This window comes from Artemia sp. Qi Xiang Cuo, chromosome 1, assembly GCF_049724085.1.
Source record: "Artemia sp. Qi Xiang Cuo chromosome 1, ASM4972408v1, whole genome shotgun sequence".
NCBI lineage: Eukaryota > Metazoa > Arthropoda > Branchiopoda > Anostraca > Artemiidae > Artemia > Artemia sp. Qi Xiang Cuo.
The window spans coordinates 33,214,574-33,235,391 of NC_142794.1; the positions used below are offsets into that span (position 1 = coordinate 33,214,574).

Sequence of the window (20,818 nt, forward strand, 5' to 3'; positions counted from 1 at the left end):
CTAATTTCCATAGTTTTCAACTACATTGAACAAAATTGTCGGCTGGGAGGATTATTGCTATATCTGACTCCAGACGAGTTTCAAGAAAAACGCGATTGAAGTTTGAAACGTGATATCTTTTTTATCTAATGACGAAACCAGGATTTTTTTTATTTCGATTTCAGTCGCACTCAAGGGCTACAACCAGGGTGAAATTCCGTTTGTCTGGAGCAACTGGATAGTGAGATATTGCTTGTTGAAAAATATATACGACAAAACGCTCGCGGAAATTTCTTTTTACGGAAAACCAATGCAACAATTTTGCTCTGAAAACTAGCAGCGTGAATGTCTTATCTCTTAGGAACTCAGTTTTGCCATCTTTAAGCTTTAATCAATTTCGAATATAAAAGCATAAGAATAAATTAGCACTACTTCGGGTACAAAGAAACATCGTTCCAACAAAACTGGACCTACTTTTTTATTTTTTATCGAAAAATGCTTTGTAGCATGCTTGGTCCTCCAGCGGCATGAACTTTAGGACGCTTTTCACGTCCTTGATCTTTTCCTCTGGCAAGGAACAGAGCCTAGGGAGTGGGCCTGGCTCAAGTAACTCCTCAATCACAGTAACTTTGGAGACTCCTCTGCCTTTCTCAACTACTGCAGCCTCGGGTGGAATCTTCACCAGTTCATGTGAGGCAGAGCCAAAATTCTCCTTGTAATACACTCTTTTGTGCTCAGTTGAAACAAATCTCAGTTCCTTGACTTTTGTGAAGGGAACTTTCGAATATCCTTTGTATTCTTTGGAGCAGCTCTGAAAATCTAAGACGTCAGAACTTTTCATTTAAATCACAATGTACGGTTCCTTTTTCCTAGCTTTAATCATAATTCGAGTGAGGGTCAGAGATGAATGAATTTCCAACTTAGCAAAGTAATTTTTGATGGCACTATGGACAGCAACCACTTCTTGGATCGATGAGTGTCCTGGCTCGAAAAACTTCATTGTAATGGACTGAACATGGGGGAGCTTTTTCAAAGTATCCTGCTTTTGGTAGCTCGTAATACTGTTCCTGTTTTGCGGGACACAGGAGTCAGGCCACGTTATAAGCTCTTTGATATTTAGACACCCTGAAAAGATTTTTGACAATATAGCAACCACTGCACTTGCAACGTCATTTCCGGTCCGCCCTCCAATCAGCTCAGACCAGAGAGCACATAAGACCTTTTTTTCGTCTGTTTACTTGTATCTGGCTCAGCACTGTCCTTGTAATGCAGCACAGCAGTCAAGCTATAGGTATTGATCTTTCTTTTGTAAAAGAAACAAGATGCTTTCCCTCTTGGCAATGCAAATACATTCTCCAGATCAAAACAGAGGACTAGCTTGGTAAGCAATCTATCCATATCTCTTTCTACTTTGGTTTCTGCTTTTGACCTTTTATGCTTTTCAAAAATAGCTCGTTTTTCGTCAGATACTGTAGTTCCATTCCTGCATGCAACATCAAATTCTTTGCACTAATCGCACCAGTCATTTGTTGGTGTGTGGAACGACAAGTTAGATTCCGTATTGAACACTTTCCAGTATGCAGTTTCTGAGGCACTCTTGCGGCCCTCATCTTCGCACTTTCCACAATATAAGCAATACTTCTGAGCCATGTTGAAGTTAGACTCCAAATATTGTTTGGAAGTTTCAGCCTTTCGATAGTGGGACTCGACCTTTGAAAAGGAGTTAATGTGGTTAAGTATGAAGTCCATGTCTTCCTCTGATGTTTTGTTTTTGGGGATATTCTTCCTTGGAGGCGTGGGCGTTCCGCAGATATTCTTCTGCTCGTGAGCGTAGTGCATTCTCCTCTCGGTTATGTCGAACGTTGTCAGATAAAAAGATCTGCAAACCTGCCTTTCTTTTCTGTTGAAGACAACAAATTACTGGTAGTTGTTTTTCGTCCTTGTAACTTGTTTTTTTTTTTCTTCTTAGGCAGGCACTTTGTGGTTTTTGGATATAACATTTTCTTCATTTCAGCAGACAATTTCCAAAAATTATCAAAAGCATTTTTGTCTTTTTTCGGGTGGGATTTTGTAACATTCGTAGAAGCAATCTTCAGTACACTTTGAAGGCTGCACAGAACAGACTCTGCTATGCCTTTTCTTAGTCTTGGGGTTGACGTAAGCAGTCGCATCATTATTTGCTGTCTTGATCTTAGTTTTTATCCATTTGATTTCATTTCTCAATTGTTTTCTCGTTGATTTTTTTCCAGGGTCAACGCCTTCTGTGCCATTCCTATTTCCAGCTACAGGCTCTGTAAAAGAATTTGAACCTCTCTCGACATCTTTAAAACAACTAGTTTGATTATTTCGATTAGCTTGTAAATAATCAGTCGAAACCAAAACCAATGGCAACGGGGAATCGGAAAGAACTCTTTCACCTATATCAGCAACCCTTGACTCGTCTTTGTAAGAAATGATGCTTGGTTAATTTTCTGATGAGCACTCAGCAATACTCTGTGCATATTCCGAATCTTCATCAGAATTCTTAAGGTCTTCGTCAGAGCTGTAAAATAAAAAACAAATTATAGTAGTTACTCCAGCTATGGACTCAGTGAAGAACTGCAGGTTTTTGTAGTTCCGGTGAACCTCACAGAAACCATTTTGAAGCGTGTCATGTTCTAGGTTTAATCCGTAAGTGGCAAGTATCACTAATCTGTGTGGATATCATAGCCTCAGAAGGACACGCCTGGATTGGCTGAAAAGATCATCGTAACCGTCTCTTCAGCTGCTAGCTGTCACAGTTGCTTCAGTGGGTAAAATTCCAATTAAATTGTGATCCTCACTCAGTTAGGAACACAACAAATTTTCTCATTGAGCCTTCAGAAATATGATCGTTCATTGTTTTGCAGATGCTGCAGAAACATAAGGATTCGTTGCTTTTAGCAGACGATCTATGCAATCATTGAAGCTGCAGAAATGTGAAGGCACATTTCTGCACCTCCTTGTTTCCATGGATCCTGTAGGAAAGCAAATTTTAACCTTTTAACCTTCTGTTAAAAAACAATGAACCTTTACTTTTCTGACGGTTCAATGGAAAAGTCGATTTTCTAACACTGTCCTCACTGCTCGGGACCTGAACCAGCCTTAATATTGAGCTCACTTCACTTCAAATATGAATAAACATCCCCTCTATACTTATTTTAATATGCAGACCTTAGAACCAGGCAAAAACAGACATAAACATTAGGTGCATCCAGTAAAATTCTACTTTAGCTACTTTTGGCTTCTTGAAAAGGGGTTAGGTTAGGAAAAATAAAACTTTTAGGGGTAAAATTCTACTTTAGCTACTTTTGGCTGTCTTAAAAAGAGGCTAGGTTAGAAAAATGAAGCCTTCAGGGATGGGTCTACAGGTTAAGGTATATCCCGGGAAGGCATTTTGAAGTACCTACCTCCACTCATTTGCCTACATGACAGGTCTTTACCTATTGAAATTTTGGCAAAAAACATTTTACCTCAATTTTCAGTTATCAGTTCCTTTTTCTTTGGCCTTAGTTCTAAAAATGCAATTCCTGCCATTTGAGTAGAACTTTAAGCCACATTAATTTTTCTTTTTATTTCAAAATTTAGGAAATGTATTTGCATATCTTTAAAACCTTATAAACTAGTATTGAACAAAGTTTTGAAGCTGAAAACAATTTTATTATACTTCCTTTAAGCAAAAGATCTATTTTGAAAGAATTCACTTTTATAACACACAAATTTTTAAAGGTCATCAAAGGTCAGGGCCATCTAGAGAGAGAACGAGAGGAGGTAGGTACTTCAAAATACCTTATTGAGACATATTTTAGCCTGTAAAACCATCCCTGAAAGTTTCATTTTCCTAACCTATCCGCTTACCAAGATAGCCAAAAGTAGCTAAAGTAGAACTTTACAGGTAAATCCTAGTAACTTACCCTCTGCTGACCTTTTGACACCCTTTCTAAGTAATTCACAGCATGTGATATGCTTTTTCCCAGATTCAGCAACAGTTTCCCAACAAATTTACTCATTTTAATAGAAGAAATCGACACTTTACCTGCCAAATTCATAAAAATGGCTTGAAAATCCCTTGCCTAGTTTTTTGGACGTGCCATTTTCTTCTTCTTCTATGAAGTGCGTGACGGCAAAACAGCCAGATACGACATTTCTCCAATACCACAATTTCGCTAGTGGATTATCAGCGATAATGTCCGATACGACAAATGGTTTTCTGTATTTTACTCAGGAGCGGTAGCCAGTAGAGCAAAACAAAAGCATATTCATATTCTACGCAAAATTTTACACTAGATGGCATTCATAACTCAATCTTGGCCGGATATACGACAATCATCCTCCCAGCCGACGAAATGGCTATCTCAAAATTATGATTGTATGTGTTTGGGGAAAAGGTGGGCGTGAGAGGGCGGTTAGTCGCCCTCCAATCACTTTCGACTATTAAAAAGGGCACTAGCCCTTTAAATTTCCAATCAAATGAGTCCTTTATGAAGTTTCTACGACAAAGCTTTCTATAAAATACCTTATACGCCCCAGGGCATATTTTACAACCCGTGTCCTGAGGGCTGTGGGGGGGGGGGGAGTGTCCTCCTCCCATAATATAAACACAATTTCTATCAACTATGTAGAAATCCACTACGTAGAACAAGATGGTTGTCTCAAAATTTTGATTGGATGTGTTTGGGGTACAGGTGGGCGTGGAAGGGGTGTCATTTCCTTCCAATCACTTTTGGCCCTTGAAAAGGGCACTAGAACTCTCGATTTCCAATCGATTTAGCCCCTTTGAAGTTTCAATGACCACCTGGGAAAAAAAATAATAATAATCATAGGCAGCGCGCTAGCACTGCCTAAGTAAAGAACGATGTGGCCACAATGTGTTTTTTTTTTCTCCATACCCGGGCACTTCGTATCGAAAGAGTCGTCGTAGAAACTTCAAAAAGGTTGATTCGATTGGAAATTAGAGTGGCTAGTGCCCTTTTTAATACTCGAAGGGGATTAGAGGGCAACTAGGTCCCCCCCCAAACCCATCATTACCCCAAACACATCCAATCAAAAAATTGTGATAGCCATTTATTCAGCGTAGTTGATTTCCAGATAGAAAATATGTTTTTGAGGAGGACACTGCCCCACAACTCTCAATGCAAGGATTTTAAGTTATGCCCTGGGAGCATATAAGGTTTTTATAGAAGTCGGTGTCGTAGAAACTTCAAAACAGGCTCATTCGATTGGAAATTCAAAGGGCTAGTACCCATTTTAAAAGTCAAAAGTGATTGGAGGGCAACTAGCCCCACCCCTCACGCCCATCATTCCTCCAAATACATCCAATCGAAATTTTGAGATAGCCATTTTATTCAGCGTAGTTGATTTCCAGGTAGAAAATGTGTTTTTGAGGAGGACACTCCCCCACAACCCTAAGGGCAAGGGTTTTAAGCTATGCCCTGGGGGCATATAAGGTTCTTATAGAAGGCGTTGTCGTAAAAACTTCAAAACAGGCTCATTCGATTGGAAATTCAAAGGGCTAGTACCCTTTTAAATAGTCAAAAGTGATTGGAGAGCAACTAGCCCCCCCACGCCCCTCATTCCCCCAAACACATCCAATCAAGTTTCGAGATAGCAATTTTTTTTAGCGTAGTTCATTTCCAGATAGAAAATATGTTTTTAAGGAGGACACTCCCCACCAACCCTCAGGGCAACGGTTTTAAGTTATGCCCTGGGGGCATATAAGGTTTTTATAAAAGGCCATGTTGTAGAAACTTCAAAACAGGCTCAATCGATTGGAAATTCAAAGGGCTAGTGCCGTTTTTAATAGTCAAAAGTGATTGGAGGGCAACTAACCCCCCCCCCCCCCCGCATTCCCCAAAAGACATCCAATCAAAATTTTGAGATAGCAATTTTGTTTAGCGTAGGCTAGTTGATTTCCAGGTAGAAAATATGCTTTTTAGGAGGACACTCCCCTGCAACCCTCAGGGCAAAGGTTTTAAGTTATGACCTGGGGGCATATAAGGTTTTTATAGAAGGTGTTGTCGTAGAAACTTCAAAACACGCTCATTCAATTGGATTTTCAAAGGGCTAGTGCCCTTTTTAAAACTCGAAAGAGACTGGAGGGCAACTAGCCCCCCCCCCCGCACGCCCAACATTCCCCCCAACACAACCAATCACAATTTTGAGATAGCCATTTTGTTCAGCATAGTTGATTTCCAGATAGAAAATATGTTTTTGAGAAGGACACTCCCCAACAATCCTCAGGGCAAGGGTTTTAAGTTATGCCCTCGGGGCATATAAGGTTTTAATAAAAGGTGTTGTCGTAGAAACTTCTAAAAAGGCTAATTCGATTGGAAATTCAAAGGGCTAGTGCCCTTTTTAATAGCCAAAAGTTATTTGAGGGCAACTAGCCCCCCACGCCCATCATTCCCCCAAACACATCCAATTAAAATTTTGAGATAGTCATTTTGTTCAGCGTAGCTGATTTTTAGATAGAAAATATGTTTTTGAGGAGGACACTACCCCACAACCCTCAGGGCAAGGGTTTTAAGTTATGCCCAGGGGGAATATAATGTTTTTATAGAAGGCGTTATCGTAGAAACTTCAAAAAAAGCTCATTTGATTGAAAATTCAAAGGGCTAGTGCCCTTTTGTAATAGTCAAAAGTGATTGGAGGGCGACTAGCCCCCCATGCCCATCATTCCCTCCAAAACATCCAATCAAAATTTTGAGATAGCCATTTTGTTCAGCGTAATTGATTTCCAGATAGAAAATATGTTTTTGAGAAGGACACTCCCCAACATCCCTCAGGGCAAGGGTTTAAATTTATGCCCAGGGGGTATATAAGGTTGTTGAAGAAGGCGTTGTCGTATATACTTCAATAAACGCTCATTCGACTGGAAATTCAAAGAGCTAGTGCCCTTTTTAATAGTCGAAAGTGATTGGAGGGCAACTGGCCCCCCCCCCACACCCATCATTCCCCCAAACACATCCAATGAAAATTTTGAGATAGCCATTTTGTTCAGCGTAGTTGATTTCCATATAGAAAAGATATTTTTTAGGAGGACACTCCCCCACAACCCTCAGGGCAAGGATTTTAAGTTATGCCATTGGGGCATATAAGGTTTTTATTGAAATCTTTGTCTTAGAAACGTGAAAAAGGGCTCATTCGATTTTAAATTCAAAGGACTAGGACCCTTTTTAATAGTCGAAAGTGATTAGAGGGCAAATAACCCCCTCTCACGCCCACCTTTTTCCCAAACACATCCAATAAAAAATTTGAGATATCTATTTTATTAAACATAGTTGAACGTTTTGGAAAATAGGTCTTTAAGGATGACAACCGCTCCCCCCACAGCCCTCAGGGCAAAAGTTGTAAGTTGTGCCCTGGGGGTATATAAAGTTTTTATTGAAATCATTGCCGTAGAAACTTCAAAAGGGCTCATTCAATTGGAAATTGGAAGGGCTAGTGCATTTTTTAATAGTTGATAGTGATTGAATAGCGACTAACGCCCCTCTCACGCCCACCATTTTCCCAAACACATCGAATTACAATTTTGAGATATCCATTTTGTTCAACGTAGTTGAAACTTCTGGAAGTTTTTGTCTTTTAGGATGATAACCCCTCAGAGCCCTCAGTGCAAGGGTTGTAAGTTATGCCCTGGGGTCATATAAAGTTTTCATTGAAAGCGTTGCCGTAGAAACTTCAAAAGGGCTCATTCAATTGGAAATTGAAAGGGCTAGTGCCTTTTTTAATAGTTGAAAGTGACTATATAGTGACTAACGCCTCTCTCATGCCCACTATTTTCCCAAACACATGCAATCAAAATTTTGAGATATCCGTTTTGTTAAACGTAGTTGAAGTTCTGGAAATTAGGTCTTTTAGATTGATAACCCCCTCAGAGCCCTCAGTGCAAGGGTTGTAAGTTATGTCCTGGGGGCATATAAGGTTTCAAATAAGGTTCGAAATCGAAAAGCCTAGTGCCCTTTTTAATAGTCGAAAGTGATTGGAAGACTTGACATTTTTATATTAAAGATCGATATGGATATAATGTATTATTTTCTTGTTGTTGTTGTTGTTTAGACCAGGGCACTTTGTATCGAAGGAGTTGTCGTAGGAACTTCGAAAAGGGTCAAACTTTAGTGCCCTTTTTAATAGTCGAAAGTAATTGCAGGGCACCTAGCCCTCCCCCCACGCCCATCATTTCCCAAAACGCATCCAATCAAAATTTTGAGATTGCCATTTTGTTCAGCGTAGGCTAGTTGATTTCCAGATAGAAAATTTGTTTTTGAGGAGGACACTCCCCCGCAACCCTCAGGTCAAAGTTTTTAAGTTATGCCCTGGGGGCATATAAGGTTTTTATAGAAGGTGTTCTCGTAGAAACTTCAAAACAGGCTCATTCAACTGGAAATTCAAAGGGCTAGTGCCCTTTTTAAAACTCGAAAGTGATAGGAGGGCAACTAGCCCCCCCACGCCCGTCATTCCCCCCAACACATCCAATCAAAATTTTGAGATAGCCATTTTGCTCTGCAAAGTTGAAATCCAGATAGAAAATATGTTTTTGAGAAGGACACTCTCTCACATCCCTAAGGGAAAGGGTTTTAAATTATTCCCTGGCAGTATGCAAGGTTTTTAAAGAAAGTGCTATCGTAGAAACTTTAAAAAAGGCTAATGCGATTGGAGATTCAAAGGGCTAGTGCCCTTTTTAATAGTCAAAAATTATTTGAGGGCAACTAGAACCCCCACGCCCATCATTCCCCCAAATACATTCAATTAAAATTTTTAGAATGCCATTTGATTCAGCTTAGTTGATTTCCAGATAGAAAATATGTTTTTGAGGAGGACAATCCCCCGCAACACTTAGGGCAAGGGTTTTAAGTTATGCCCAGGGGGCATATAATGTTTTTATTGAAAGCGTTGTCGTAGAAACTTCAAAAAAAGCTCATTCGATTGAAAATTCAAAGGGCTAGTGCCCTTTTTAATAGTCGAAAGTGATTGGAGGGCAACTAGCCCCCACACAAATCATTCCCCCAAACACATCCAATAAAAATTTTGAGATATCCATTTTGTTCAGCGTAGTTGATTTACAGATAGGCAAGGGTTTTGAGTTGTGCCCTGGGGGCATATAAGGTTTTTATAGAAGGCCAAGTCGTAAAAACTTCAAAACAGGCTTATTCGATTGGAAATTCAAAGGGCTAGTGCCCTTTTTAAAAGTCAAAAGTGATTGGAGGGCAACTATCCCCCCATGCCCATCAATCCCCCAAATATATCCAATCAAAATGTTTAGATCGTCATTTTGTTCAGCGTAGTTGTTTTCCAGATAGAAAATATGTTTTTGAGGAGGAAACTCCCTCAAAACCCCCAGGGCAAGGGTTTTAAGCTATGCCCTGGGGGCATATAAGGTTTTTATAGAAGGCTTTGTCGTAGAAACTTCAAAACTGGCTCATTCGATTGGAAATTCAAAGGGCTAGTAACTTTTGTAATAATCGAAAGTGATTGGAGGGCAACTAGCCCCCCCCCACGCCCCGCATTCCCCCAAACACATCACATCAAAATTTTGAGATAGCCATTTTGTTCAGCGTAGTTGATTTCCAGATAGAAAATATGTTTTTGTGGAGGAAACTCCCCCACAACCTTAAGGGCAAGGGTTTTAAGTTATGCCCTGGGGGCATATAAGGTTTTTATAGAAGGCCATGTCGTAGAAACCTCAAAACAGGTTCATTCGATTGGAAATTCAAAGGGCTAGTGCCGTTTTTAAAAGTCAAAAGTGATTGGAGGGCAACTATCCACCCCCCTCCATGCACATCATTTCCCCAAACATAGCCAATCAAAATTTTTAGATAGCCATTTTGTTCAGCGTAGTTGTTTTCCAGAGAGAAAATATGTTTTTGAGGAGGATATTCCCTCACAACCCCCAGGGCAAGGGTTTTAAGTTATGCCCTGGGGGCATATAAGGTTTCTATAGAAGGTGTTGTCGTAGAAACTTCAAAACAGGCTCATTCGATTGGAAATTCAAGGGCTAGTAACCTTTTGTAATAGTCGAAAGTGATTGAAGGGCAGCTAGCCATGCCAATCATTCCCCCAGACACATCCAATCAAAATTTTGAGATAGCCATTTTGTTAAGCGTAGTTTATTTCCAGATAGAAAATATGTTTTTGAGGAGGGACACTCCCCCACATCCCTCAGGGCAAGGGTTTAAAGTTATGCCCTGGGGGTATATAAGGTTTTTGAAGAAGGCGTTGTCGTAGAAACTTCAATAAAAGCTCATCCGATTGGAAATTCAAAGGGATAGTGCCCTTTTTAATGGTCGAAAGAGATTGGAGGACAACTAGCCCCCCCCCACACCCATCATTCCCCTAAACACATCCAATAAAAATTTTGAGATAGCCATTTTGTTCAGGGTAGTTGATTTCCAGATAGAAAACATTTTTTTAGGAGGACACTCCCCCACAACCCTCAGGGCAAGGATTATAAGTTATGGCCTTGGGGCATATAAGGTTTTTATTGAAATCTTTGTCGTAGAAACTTGAAAAAGGGCTCATTCGATTTGAAATTCAAAAGATTAGTGCCCTTTTTAACAGTCGAAAGTGATTTGAGAGCAACTAACCCCCCTCTTACGCCCAGCTTTTCTCCAAACACATCCAATCAAAATTTTTAGATAGCTAATTTATCCAACGTAGTTGAAAGTTTTGGAAATAGGTCTTTAAGGATGACAACCCGCTCCCCCCACAGCCTTCAGGGCAAGGATTGTAAGTTATGCCCTGGGGGCATCTAAAATTTTTATATAAAGCATTGTTGTAGAAACTTCAAAATGGCACACTCAATTGGAAATTGAAAGGGCTACTACCTTTTTTAATAGTTGAAAGTTATTGGATAGTGACGAACGCCCCTCTCACGCCAACCATTTTCCCAAACACATCGAATTAAAATTTTGAGATATCTATTTTTTTCAACGTAGTTGAAAGTTCTGGAAGTTTTTGTCTTTTAGGATGATAACCCCCTCAGAGCCCTCAGTGCAAGGGTTGTAAGTTATGCCCTGGGGTCATATAAAGTTTTCATTGAAAGTGTTGCCGTAGAAACTTCAAAAGGGCTCATTCAATTGGATATTGAAAGGGCTAGTGCCTTTTTTAATAGTTGAAAGTGACTAGATAGCGACTAACGCTTCTCTCATGCCCACCATTTTCCCAAACACATCCAATCAAAATTTTGAGATATCCACTTTGTTCAACGTAGTTGAAGTTCTGGAAATTATGTCTTTTAGGATGATAACCCCCTCAGAGCCCTCAGTGCAAGGGTTTTAAGTTATGCCCTGGGGGCATATAAGGTTTCGAATAAGGTTCGAAATCGAAAAGCCTAGGGCCCTTTTTAACAGTCGAAAGTGATTAGAAGACTTGACATTTTTATGTAGTAAAGATCGATATGGGTATAATGTATTATTTTTTTGTTGTTGTTGTTGTTTAGACCAGGGCACCTTGTATCGAAGGAGCTGTCGTAGGAACTTCAAAAAGGGTAAAACTTTAGTGCCCTTTTTAATAGTCGAAAGTGATTGCAGGGCACCTAGCTCTCCCCCCAGGCCCATCATTTCCCAAAACACATCCAATCAAAATTTTGAGATAGCCATTTTGTTCAGCGTAGGCTAGTTGATTTCCAGATAGAAAATTTGTTTTTGAGGAGGACACTCCCCCGCAACCCTCAGGTCAAAGTTTTTAAGTTATGCCCTGGGGGCATATAAGGTTTTTATAGAAGGTGTTCTCGTAGAAACTTCAAAACAGGCTCATTCAACTGGAAATTCAAAGGGCTAGTGCCCTTTTTAAAACTCGAAAGTGATAGGAGGGCAACTAGCCCCCCCAAGCCCGTCATTCCCCCAAACACATCCAATCAAAATTTTGAGATAGCCATTGTGCTCAGCAAAGTTGATTTCCAAATAGAAAATAAGTTTTTGAGAAGGACAATCCCCTAAAACTCTTAGGGCAAGGGTTTTAAGTTATGCCCTGCGCGTATCTAAGGTTTATTATAGAAGGTGTTGTCATAGAAACTTAAAAAAAGACTAATTCGATTTGAAATTCAAAGGGATAGTGCCCTTTTTAATAGTCAAAAGTGATTGGAGGGCAACTAGAACCCCCACGCCCATCATTCCCCCAAATACATTCAATTAAAATTTTTAGATAGCCATTTGATTCAGCGTAGTTGATTTCCAGATAGAAAATATGTTTTTGAGGAGGACAATCCCCCACAACACTCAGGGCAAGGGTTTTAAGTTATGCCCAGGGGGCATATAATGTTTTTATTGAAGGCGTTGTCGTAGAAACTTCAAAAAGAGCTCATTTGATTGAAAATTCAAAGGGCTAGTGCCCTTTTTGATAGTCGAAAGTGATTGGAGGGCAACTAGCCCCCACGCAAATCATTCCCCCAAACACATCCAATAAAAATTTTGAGATAGCCATTTTGTTCAGCGTAGTTGATTTACACATAGAAAAAATGTTTTGAGGAGGATGCTCCCCCACAGCCCTCAGGGAACGGGTTTTAAGTTATGCCCTGGGGGCATATAAGTTTTCATAGAAGGCGTTGTCGTAGAAGCTTCAAAACAGGCTCATTCGATTGGACATTTAAAGGGCTAGTACCCTTTTTAATAGTCAAAAGTGCTTGGAGGGCAACTAGGCATCCCCCCCCTCACGCCCATCATTCCTCCAAATACATCCAATCATAATTTTGAGATAGCCATTTGGTTCAGCGTAGTTTATTTCCAGATAGAAAATAAGTTTTTGAGGAGGACACTCCCCCACAACCCTCGGGGCAAGGGTTTTGAGTTGTGCCCTGGGGGCATATAAGGTTTTTATAGAAGGCTATGCCGTAAAAACTTCAAAACAGGCTCATTCGATTGGAAATTCAAAGGGCTAGTGCCCTTTTTAAAAGTCAAAAGTGATTGGAGTGCAACTATCCCCCCCATGCCCATCATTCCTCCAAATATATCCAATTAAAATTTTGAGACAGCCATTTGGTTGAGCGTAGTTGATTTCCTGATAGAAAATATGTTTTTGAGGAGGACACTCCCCCACAACCCTCAGGGCAAGGGTTTTGACTTGTGCCCTGGGGGCATATAAGGTTTTTATAGAAGGCATTGCCGTAAAAACTTCAAAACAGGCTCATTCGATTGGAAATTCAAAGGGCTAGTGCCCTTTTTAAAAGTCAAAAGTGATTGGACAGCAACTATCCCCCCATGCCCATCATTCCCCCACATATATCCAATCAAAATTTTTAGATAGTCATTTTGTTCAGCGTAGTTGTTTTCCAGATAGAAAATATGTTTTTGAGGAGGACACTCCCTCAAAACCCCGAGGGCAAGGGTTTTAAGCTATGCCCTGGGGGCATATAAGGTTTTTATAGAAGGCGGTGTCGTAGAAACTTCAAAACCGGCTCATTCGATTGGAAATTCAAAGGGCTAGTAACTTTTCGTAATAATCGAAAGTTATTGGAGGGCAACTAGCCCCCCCCCCCACGCCAATCATTCCCCCAAACACATCCAATCAAAATTTTGAGATAGCCTTTTTATTCAGCGTAGTTGAATTCCAGATAGAAAATATGTTTTTGAGGAGGACACTCCCCCACAACCCTCAGGGCAAGGGTTTGAAGATATGCCCTGGGGGCATATAAGGTTTTTATAGAAGGCCATGTCGTAGAAACTTCAAAACAGGCTCAATCGATTGGAAATTCAAAGGGCTAGTGCCGTTTTTAAAAGTCAAAAGTGATTGGAGGGCAACTATCTCCCCCTCCATGCACATCTTTTCCCCAAACATAGCCAATCAAAATTTTTAGATAGCCATTTTGTTCAGCGTAGTTGTTTTCCAGATAGAAAATATGTTTTTGAGGAGGACATTCCCTCACAGCCCTCAGGGCAAGGGTTTCAAGTTATGCCCTGGGGGCATATAAGGTTTCTATAGAAGGTGTTGTCGTAGAAACTTCAAAACAGGCTCATTCGATTGGAAATTCAAAGGGCTAGTAACCTTTTTAATAGTCGAAAGTGATTGAAGGGCAACTAGCCATGCCAATCATTTCCCCAAACACATCCAATCAAAATTTTGAGATAGCCATTTTGTTCAGCGTAGATTATTTCCAGATAGAAAATATGTTTTTGAGGAGGGACACTCCCCCACATCTCTCAGGGCAAGGGTTTAAAGTTATGCCCTGGGGGTATATAAGGTTTTTAAAGAAGGCGTTGTCGTAGAAACTTCAATAAAAGCTCATTCGATTGGAAATTCAAAGGGCTAGTGCCCTATTTAATAGTCAAAAGTGATTGGAGGGCAACTAGCCCCCCCCCACACCCATCAGTCCCCCAAACACAACCAATAAAAAAATATAGAGATAGCTATTTTGTTCAGGATAGTTTATTTCCAGATAGAAAACATTTTTTGAGGAGGACACTCCCCCACAACCCTCAGGGCTCGGATTATAAGTTATGCCCTTGGGGCATATAAGGTTTCTATTTAAATCTTTGTCGTAGAAACTTGAAAAAGGGCTCATTCGATTTGAAATTCAAAAGATTAGTGCCCTTTTTAACAGTCGAAAGTGATTTGAGAGCAACTAACCCCCCTCTTACGCCCAGCTTTTCTCCAAACACATCCAATCAAAAATTTTAGATAGCTAATTTATCCAACGTAGTTGAAAGTTTTGGAAATTAGGTCTTTAAGGATGAAAACCTCTCCCCCCACAGCCCTCTGGGCAAGGGTTGTAAGTTATGCCCTGGAGGCGTATAAAGTTTTCATTTAAAGCGTTGTCATAGAAACTTCAAAAGGGCTCATTCAATTGGAAATTGAAATGGCTAGTGCCTTTTTTAATAGTTGAAAGTGATTGGAGAGCGACTAATGCCCCTCTCACGCCCACCATTTTCTAAAACACATCGAATTAAAATTTTGAGATATCTATTTTTTTCAACGTAGTTGAAAGTTCTGGAAGTTTTTGTCTTTTAGGATGATAACCCCCTCAGAGCCCTCAGTGCAAGGGTTGTAAGTTATGCCCTGGGGTCATATAAAGTTTTCATTTAAAGCGTTGCCGTAGAAACTTCAAAAGGGCTCATTCAATTGGATATTGAAAGGGCTAGTGCCTTTTTTAATAGTTGAAAGTGACTAGATAGCGACTAACGCTTCTCTCATGCCCACTATTTTCCCAAACACATCCAATCAAAATTTTGAGATATCCATTTTGTTCAACGTAGCTGAAAGTTCTGGAAATTAGGTCTTTTAGGATGATAACCCCCTCAGAGCCCTCAGTGCAAGGGTTGTAAGTTATAACCTGGGGACATATAAGGTTTCGAATAAGGTTCGAAATCGAAAAGCCTAGGGCCCTTTTTAATAGTCGAAAGTGATTAGAAGACTTGACATTTTTATATTAAAGATCGATATGGATATAATGTATTATTTTTTTGTTGTTGTTGTTGTTTAGACCAGGGCACTTTGTATCGAAGGAGTTCTCGTAGGTACTTCGAAAAGGGTCAAACTTTAGTGCCCTTTTTAATAGTCGAAAGTGATTGGAGGGCACCTAGCCCTCCCCCCACGCCCATCATTCCCCAAAACACATCCAATCAAAATTTTGAGATAGCCATTTTGTTCAGCGTAGGCTAGTTGATTTCCAGATAGAAAATATGTTTTTGAGGAGGACACTCCCCCGCAACCCTCAGGTCAAAGTTTTTAAGTTATGCCCTGGGGGCATATAAGGTTTTTTTAGAAGGCGTTCTCGTAGAAACTTCAAAACAGGCTCATTCAACTGGAAATTCAAAGGGCTAGTGCCCTTTTTAAAACTCGAAAGTGATAGGAGGGCAACTAGCCCCCCCAAGCCCGTCATTCCCCACAACACATCCAATCAAAATTTTGAGATAGCCATTTTGCTCAGCAAAGTTGATTTCCAGATAGAAAATATATTTTTGAGAAGGAAACTCCCCAACAACCCTCAGGGCAAGGGTTTTAAGTTATGCCCTGGGGGTATATAAGGTTTTATAGAAGGGGTTGCCGTAGAAACTTCAAAAATGGCTAATTCGATTTGAAATTCAAAGGGCTAGCGCCCTTTTTAATAGTCAAAAATTATTTGAGGGCAACTAGAACCCCCACGCCCATCATTCCCCCAAATACATTCAATTAAAATTTTTAGATAGCCATTTGATTCAGCTTAGTTGATTTCCAGATAGAAAATATGTTTTTGAGGAGGACACTCCCCCACAACCCTCAGGGCAAGGGTTTTAAGTTATGCCCAGGGGGCATATAATGTTTTTATTGAAGGCGTTGTCGTAGAACCTTCAAAAAAGCTCATTCGATTGAAAATTCTAAGGGCTAGTGCCCTCTTTAATAGTCGAAAGTGATTGGAGGGCAACTAGCCCTACCCACGCAAATCATTCCCCCAAACACATCCAATAAAAATTTTGAGATAGCCATTTTGTTCAGCGTAGTTGATTTACACATAGAAAAAATGTTTTGAGGAGGATGCTCCCCCCAAGCCCTCAGGGAAAGGGTTTTAAGTTATGCCCTGGGGGCATATAAGTTTTCATAGAAGGCGTTGTCGTAGAAGCTTCAAAACAGGCTCATTCGATTGGAAATTTAAAGGGCTAGTACCCTTTTTAATAGTCAAAAGTGCTTGGAGGGCAACTAGGCCCCCCCCCCCCCCCCTCACGCCCATCATTCCTCCAAACACATCCAATCAAAATTTTGAGATAGCCATTTGGTTCAGCGTAGTTGATTTCCTGATAGAAAATAAGTTTTTGAGGAGGACACTCCCCCACAACCCTCGGGGCAAGGGTTTTGAGTTGTGCCCTGGGGGCATATAAGGTTTTTATAGAAGGCCATGTCGTAAAAACTTCAAAACAGGTTCATTCGATTGGAAATTCAAAGGGCTAGTGCCCTTTTTAAAAGTCAAAAGTGATTGGAGGGCAACTATCCCCGCCCATGCCCATCATTCCTCCAAATATATCCAATTAAAATTTTGAGATAGCCATTTGGTTGAGCGTAGTTGATTTCCAGATAGAAAATATGTTTTTGAGGAGGACACTCCCCCACAACCCTCAGGGCAAGGGTTTTGAGTTGTGCCCTGGGGGCATATAAGGTTTTTATAGAAGGCCATGTCGTAAAAACGTCAAAACAGGTTCATTCGATTGGAAATTTAAAGGGCTAGTACCCTTTTTATAGTCGAAAGTGATTGGAGGGCAACTATCCCCCCATGCCCATCATTCCCCCAAACATATCCAATCAAAATTTTTAGATAGTCATTTTGTTCAGCGTAGTTGTTTTCCAGATAGAAAATATGTTTTTGAGGAGGACACTCCCTCAAAACCCCGAGGGCAAGGGTTTTAAGCTATGCCCTGGGGGCATATAAGGTTTTTATAGAAGGCGTTGTCGTAGAAACTTCAAAACCGGCTCATTCGATTGGAAATTCAAAGGGCTAGTAACTTTTTGTAATAATCGAAAGTGATTGGCGGGCAACTAGCCCCCCCCCCACGCCAATCATTCCCCCAAACACATCTAATCAAAATTTTGTGATAGCCTTTTTATTCAGCGTAGTTGATTTCCAGATAGAAAATATGTTTTTGAGGAGGACACTCCCCAACAACTCTAAGGGCAAGGGTTTTAAGTTATGCCCTGGGGGCATATAAGGTTTTTATAGAAGGCCATGTCGTAGAAACCTCAAAACAGGCTCATTCGATTGGAAATTCAAAGGGCTAGTGCCGTTTTTAAAATTCAAAAGTGATTGGAGGGCAACTAACCCCCCCTCCATGCACATCTTTTCCCCAAACATAGCCAATCAAAATTTTTAGATAGCCATTTTGTTCAGCGTAGTTGTTTTCCAGATAGAAAATATGTTTTTGAGGAGGACATTCCCTCACAACCCCCATGGCAAGGGTTTCAAGTTATGCCCTGGGGGCATATAAGGTTTTTATAAAAGGTGTTGTCGTAGAAACTTCAAAACAGGCTCATTCGATTGGAAATTCAAAGGGCTAGTAACCTTTTGTAATAGTCGAAAGTGATTGAAGGGCAACTAGCCATGCCAATCATTCCCCGAAACACATCCAATCAAAATTTTGAGATAGCCATTTTGTTCAGCGTAGATTATTTCCAGATAGAAAATATGTTTTTGAGGAGGGACACTCCCCCACATCTCTCAGGGCAAGGGTTTAAAGTTATGCCCTGGGGGTATATAAGGTTTTTAAAGAAGGCTTTGTCGTAAAAACTTCAATAAAAGCTCATTCGATTGGAAATTCAAAGGGCTAGTGCCCTTTTTAATATTCAAAAGAGATTGGAGGGCAACTAGCCCCCCCCCCCCCACCCATCATTCCCCCAAACACATCCAATAAAAAAATATAGAGATAACCATTTTGTTCAGCGTAGTTGATATCCAGATAAAAAATATATTTTTTAGGAGGACACTCCCCCACAACCCTCAGGGCAAGGATTTTAAGTTATGGCCTGGGGGCATATAATGTTTTTATCTAAATCTTTGTCGTAGAAACTTGAAAAGGGGCTCATTCGATTTGAAATTCAAAAGATTAGTGCCCTTTTTAATAGTCGAAAGTGATTTGAGAGCAACTAACCCCCCTCTTACGCCCAGCTTTTCTCCAAACACATCCAATCAAAATTTTTAGATAGCTAATTTATCCAACGGAGTTGAAAGTTTTGGAAATAGGTCTTTAAGTATGACAACCCCTTCCCCCACAGCCCTCAGGGCAAGGGTTGTAAGTTATGCCCTGGGGGCATATAAAGTTTTTATTGAAAACATTTTCGTAGAAACTTCAAAAGGGCTCATTGAATTGGAAATTGAAAGGGCTAGTGCCTTTTTTAATAGTTGAAAGTGATTGTATAGCGACTAACGCCCCTCTCACGCCCACCATTTTCCCAAACACATCAAATTAAAATTTTGAGATATCCATTTTGTTCAACGTAGATGAAAATTCTGGAAATTTTGTTTTTTAGGATGATAAACCCCTCAGAGCCCTCAGTACAAAGTTCTTAAGTTATGCCCTGGGGGCATATAAAGTTTTTATTGAAAGCGTTGCCGTAGAAACTTCAAAAGGGCTCATTCAATTGGAAATTGAAAGGGCTAGTGCCTTTTTAATAGTTGAGAGTGATTGGATAGCGACTAACGCCTCTCTCATGCCCACCATTTTCCCAAACACATCAATGCAAAGTTTTTAGATATTCATTTATTTCGATGTAGTCCAAAGATCTGGAGATTAGGCCTTTTAGCATGATAACCCCGTCCAAACCCTCAGTGCAAGGACTGATAGCTATACCCTGGGGGCATATAAGGTTTCAAATAAGGTTCGAAATCGAAAAGCCTAGTGCCCTTTTTAATAGTCGAAAGTGATTGGAAGACTTGACATTTTTATATAGTAAAGATCGATGTGGGTATAATGTATTATTTTGTTGTTGTTGTTGTTGTTTAGACTAGGGCACTTTGTATCGAAGGAGCTGTCGTAGGAACTTCGAATAGGGTCAAACTTTAGTACCCTTTTTAATAGTCGAAAGTGATTGGAGGGCACCTAGCCCCTCCCCCACGCCCATCATTCCGCAAAACACATCAAAATTTTGAGATAGCCATTTTGCTTTGCGTAGTCTAGTTGATTTTCAGATAGAAAATGTGTTTTGAGGAGGACACTCCCCCGCAACCCTCAGGTCAAAGGTTTTAAGTTATGCCCTGGGGGTATATAAGGTTTTTATAGAAGGCGTTGTCGTAAAAACTTCAAAACAGACTCATTCAATTGAAAATTCAAAGGGCTAGTGCCCTTTTTAAAAGTCGAAAGTGATTGGAGGGCAACTAGCCCCCCCCCCCACGCCAATCATTCCCCTAAACAAATCTAATCAAAATTTTGAGATAGCCATTTTGTTCAGCATAGTTGATTTCAAGATAGAAAATATGGTTTTGAGAAGGACACTCCCCTTAAACCCTCAGGGCAAGGGTTTTAAGTTATGCCCTGGGGCATATAAGGTTTTTATAGATGGAGTTGTCGTAGAAGCTTCAAAAAAGGCTAATTTGATTGGAAATTCAAAGGGCTAGTGCCCTTTTGAATAGTCAAAAGTTATTTGAGGGCAATTACCCCCCCACGCCCATCATTCCCCACAACACATCCAATAAAAATTTTGAGATAACCATTTCGTTCAGCGTAGTTGATTTCCAGATAGAAAATATGTTTTTCAGGAGGACACTCCCCCACAACCCTCAGGTTAAGGGTTTTAAGTTATGCCCAGGGGGCATATAATGTTTTTATAAAAGGCGTTGTCGTATAAACTTCAAAAAAAGGTCATTTGATTGAAAATTCAAAGGGATAGTGCCCTTTTTGATAGTCAAAAGTGATTGGTTGGCAACTAGCTCCCCACGCCCATCATTCTACCAAACACCCCCAATAAAAATTATTAGAAACCTATTTTGGTTAGCATAGTCGACTTCCGAATAGGAAACATGTTTTTGAGGACGATACTCCACCACAGCCCTCAGGGCAAAGGTTTTAATCTATACCTTGGGGGCATATAAGAAAGTTGTTGGCACAATGTATTATTTATTAATTTTTTCCTTTAGAGCAGGGCATTTCGTATCGAAGAAGCTGTCGTAGAAACTTTGCCCTCCCATTTGCCCATTATGTTTAAAAACTAAATGTTGCCTTAAGATTAAATCAAAATGCACTGTGATAATTCTAATTCCCAAAAAGGCATCTCAGCAGGATCCCAAGAACAACTGAGGGTATTATGTTCAAACTTTCGAGGCTATTTCTGCTCTTAAAATTTAACCAAATCAAAATAGTGTAAGTGTATCCAAGCTATCAAAGAAAGTAAACAGATTTTTTTGCGAATGGTATCAAGTTTTCCATTTCAGGTT

At 40.2% G+C, this 20,818-nt stretch overlaps 1 protein-coding gene across 1 annotated transcript in view; it reads right to left on the reverse strand.

Annotated features, from left to right (window-relative positions):
* Positions 1–4,084, reverse strand: part of LOC148956215 (protein C-mannosyl-transferase DPY19L1) — a 173,428-nt gene extending 169,344 nt beyond the window's left edge. The window contains exon 1 of the mRNA XM_089098555.1: positions 4,034–4,084. Within this exon, the coding sequence (XP_088954681.1) occupies positions 4,034–4,046 (13 nt within the window). The 5' untranslated portion in view covers positions 4,047–4,084. The remainder of the gene's footprint in view (positions 1–4,033) is intronic.
* Between the last annotated feature and the right edge of the window lie 16,734 nt (positions 4,085–20,818).